Raw genomic sequence first — 2,516 nt, 5'->3', positions numbered from 1 at the left:
GATATTTAGCTGGAGTAGAGCAGTTTTTGTCTAAAAGCTTTCTATCTTCTTATCCTGTTCATTTCCTGGTCCTTTGGCGAGAAAGAGCAGGCTTTTGTCGGGCTTTTTAAAAAATATTTTTTATCTGCACTTGAGTTTTTTGTTGTACTTGGTAGGAGGAGTAAGAAGTATGCCTACTCCATTTTCTTGAAAACAGAAGTCCCCAAGTTTTAAAAACTTGTTATTAAATCATCATACATATAGAACAGGATACATATCTTAAGCATACAGACCAATTAATCTTCACTGACAAAACACCCATGTAACTAGAAACAGAACTCACCAGGCACAGTGGCTCATGCCTGTAATCCTAACATTCGGAGGCCGAGATGGGAGGATATCTTGATGCCAGGAGTTCACGACCAGCCTGAGCAAGAGCAAGACCCCATTGCTACAAAAAACAGAAAAATTAGTCTGGCATGGTGGCATGCCTGTAGTACCAGCTACTCAGGAGGCTGGGGGCAGGAGAATCGCTTGAGCCCAGGAGTTTGAAAGTTTGAGGTTGCAGTGAGTTAAGATGATGCCACTACACTCTAGCCCAGGCAATATGAGATCATGTCTAAAAAAGAAAAGGAAAGGAAAGGAAAAGAGAACTAACATCCCTTATAAGCCTCCTCATGCTCCCTCTGATCACTTGCCTCCCCTGTAAAATTAACCACTATCCTATTTTCTGACAGGACAGACTAGTGCTGCCTATCCTTGTATTTTATTTTTTTTATTTTTATTTTTTTTTTGACCAGCAGCATCTATTTATTGGACAATTCCGGGCTTTTTCCTAATATACAGCCCAGCCAGTTAGGGGGGGAAGGGAGGGAACACAGGCACATCTAAGGACACAGGGATGTCAAGGGAAATGCATTATAAACCGTTTATTTCACTTTCGGTTAATGAAAACTTTAATATCCTATTCATAAATGAGAGTAGGATAGAAAAAGCTTGTCTTCAATCTGGCATTTATGTATATCTTATTTCACATGTATAGTTTATTAAAAAAAAATCAGAAGGAAAACTGTTAACAACAGGAGGCGCAGGAAGATGGCTTCTGGCTTCCGGAGGGTGGGCAGGCGCTGGGGTCAGTAGAAGCACACTGTGTGCAGGAAGGCCCTGCCACTCTTCTCCTCGAACTCCTGCAGCAGCTCTTCGATCTCATTCTCCATGTCCTCCGTGTGCTGGATACACTGGCAGAGCTCACAGATGAGGAACGCCCCCAGGGTGGCCTCTTCGTCGTTGTCCTGGATGTCCACATTGATGACATGTACCGGCTGGCAGGTCTCCTGTTCTCTGGAATTCAGATCTTCCACCACCTGGTCGTAGACTCTCTCTTCACAAGTGAGGATCAAATCAAACCGATCTTTGCAGTTTTGAAACCTCTCTGGTCGGGGCTTGATTCTCTTATTTCTGTCCAACATACGTAAGATGCCATTCTGTGTATAGAGTTCTTTGTCTTTCTTAAGAAGATCATTATACATCTGACTATACGTGGTTCTGAAATCATAAACATTTGGCTTGTCAGGTGCTGGTCCTGGCAACTTCACATGAGTTCCTGTTCCAAAGGACCGGACACTGAATCCTCGTTTGCTGAGGATGCTGTGCGCCTCCATGCTCCGGTTCTGGTTGCTCGAACACACCACCGCCAGTCGCAGTGGCGACTGCATGGCGGCGGTGGCTCTGTTGCTATGCACTGACGCGGACTGCGTCCCAGCCGCGGCGCCTCGGCGCGTATAAGATGGCGACCGGAAGCCCGTGACGCGGAAGCGGCGGCGGCGACGCAGCGCGTGGCGTCCCCGCGGCGGCTTCCCACCAGGCTGAGCGCCTGGCCGCGGGCGGAGGCCACGCCCTGCTCCTCGGTCGCGCGGACTTCCGGGCGGGCGCGCCGCACTCGGCAACTGCCGGCGGCGGACCAGACGCCGGCCCCGGTGCGCGCAGCCGAGGCGCGCGCTCTGCTCTTTGTACTTTATATAATGGGTCCCTTTAAAACATGTAAATACGCCTGGGAGGTTTAGTGTCCTAAGTCGTCATTGACCAACACCTTACAATGAATTAATTTACCACATAATTTTATTTGTGTTTAATAACAATAGATTTATTAATGATAATATTACAAACACTGTAAAGTTATAACGACCTTTCTCATGCTTCATATTATTTGATTCTCACAAATTCCTACGAGGTAAATTATATTATTATCCTCATTTAAGGTGAGAAAATTGAGGCTAAAAGAAGTTAGATGATTTGTCTAAGGTCGCCCACGTAGTAGGCAGAAAGATTTAGCAGCCCCAGACGAAAAGGACCTTCTTTGTCCCATCCATGTATCGATTTTAGAGAAGGTTCTGTTTGGCTCTGCTTTGGTCTTCTGACTACCAAATGACTGTCAGGGACAGGGTAGGGCACTGTGATTGACTTGCCCACCATGGTCATGTGGAGGAGATCTCGGGAAAACATGCTAGACTGACAAAACTTCAGTTACCACAGCCAGT

The 2,516-nt window shown here is 46.5% G+C and overlaps 1 protein-coding gene across 1 annotated transcript; it reads right to left on the bottom strand.

Moving 5' to 3' along the window:
- Positions 1-893: 893 nt before the first annotated feature.
- Positions 894-1,810, bottom strand: LOC105880643 (RNA polymerase II subunit A C-terminal domain phosphatase SSU72). Its single transcript, XM_075999278.1, has one exon. The coding sequence runs from the start codon at positions 1,692-1,694 to the stop codon at positions 1,113-1,115; it is 582 nt and encodes a 193-aa protein (XP_075855393.1). The 5' UTR covers positions 1,695-1,810; the 3' UTR covers positions 894-1,112.
- Between the last annotated feature and the right edge of the window lie 706 nt (positions 1,811-2,516).

This window comes from Microcebus murinus, chromosome X, assembly GCF_040939455.1.
Source record: "Microcebus murinus isolate Inina chromosome X, M.murinus_Inina_mat1.0, whole genome shotgun sequence".
NCBI classification, from domain to species: Eukaryota; Metazoa; Chordata; class Mammalia; order Primates; family Cheirogaleidae; genus Microcebus; species Microcebus murinus.
Note: the sequence above shows the minus strand (reverse complement) of the source record. Positions and strands in the feature narration are given on the sequence as shown.

What these genes read in the sequence shown, in the direction of transcription:
- LOC105880643 (XM_075999278.1), bottom strand. Translation starts at nt 1,694, where the DNA reads ATGCAGTCGCCACTGCGACTGGCGGTGGTGTGTTCGAGCAACCAGAAC.